This window comes from Sinocyclocheilus rhinocerous, unplaced genomic scaffold, assembly GCF_001515625.1.
Source record: "Sinocyclocheilus rhinocerous isolate Xijiao unplaced genomic scaffold, SAMN03320098_v1.1 scaffold242, whole genome shotgun sequence".
NCBI lineage: Eukaryota > Metazoa > Chordata > Actinopteri > Cypriniformes > Cyprinidae > Sinocyclocheilus > Sinocyclocheilus rhinocerous.
Window position 1 is genome coordinate 305821 of NW_015638945.1, and position 1023 is coordinate 306843.

At 53.1% G+C, this 1023-nt stretch overlaps 1 protein-coding gene across 1 annotated transcript in view; it reads left to right on the forward strand.

Moving 5' to 3' along the window:
• tpgs1 (tubulin polyglutamylase complex subunit 1) overlaps window positions 1-1023 on the forward strand; it is a 2432-nt gene extending 1409 nt beyond the window's left edge. Inside the window, exon 2 of the mRNA XM_016565494.1 lies at window positions 123-1023. Within this exon, the coding sequence (XP_016420980.1) occupies window positions 123-669 (547 nt within the window). The 3' untranslated portion in view covers window positions 670-1023. The remainder of the gene's footprint in view (window positions 1-122) is intronic.

The window sequence follows — 1023 nt, forward strand, 5'->3', positions numbered from 1 at the left end:
CACACACACACACACACACACACATAACCAGTGCAATTCCCTTGTTGTTGTTTTTTTTTGTGTTATTTAGTTCAGATTCAGTTTGAGCTCATGTGGTTCTTATTTTTATTCTCCCCCTGCAGGTCAGCGTTTAACAACAACGTCCGTGTGGCGTATGAGCTGCTGACGCAGAGCGTCCCGCGTCGTCTCGGTGCCGGCGGTGTTCGCGGGAGGCTCTACTCAGAGATGCTGCGGTGTTTGTGCAGTGAAGGCGGGCTCTCGGGCTCCACCGCCGCTCCGCTCCTGCGCCGCATCCAGAGCCACGACTACGAGTCCGTGCCCTTCGAGCTCTTCCGGCAGGGTGTCCTGACCTGCGCCGTGTTCGCCGACTACATCCGTAAGTCTCAGTGTCTGTACGCGGCGGTGGCCAGCGCTCCGGACCGTCCCGCTGAGAGGACGCTGTGCCAGGCGGTGCTCTCCACCCTCCGCGAGGCGCTGGAGACGGCAGGCGGCGCTGACGTGGCGCGATATCTGGAGGCCAGCGCCAAGATCTCTCCCGCCAAAGTGGCTCAGGCCATGGCCGAGGTTCAGCCGCGCGCGGAGCAGCAGGACGGTCCCACGATGGACGCGCAGGAGTTTGAAGACGCCGCCGCCGCGCTCTTCATCGCTCGAGTGCGAACCGTCACCTGAAATCACCAGGAGTTCTGCATGGATCATTATCACTGAGAGCCGAGCATACTGCACAAACAAGAGTATATTGAACGTTACATCTTAAACCATTGCGTCATGTTGCATTCAAGTTTGACCGTTTAGATGTTGTGAAATTGTTCAAACATTGGCGTTTTCTCAAGCCGTGTGACTTCACACTGCTGTCTTGTTTTCCAGCACAAATATCTAAATATTCTTCAATCAAGATGCATTTACCAGAGAAGCAAAATGACAAGATATAAAGTCTTGTCTTCTGAAAGAAATGCTCGAAGTTAAGTGAGTTTATGCTTAAAACAAGAAAGTGAGGACAGAAACATAAACTTAATTCAAAGGGAA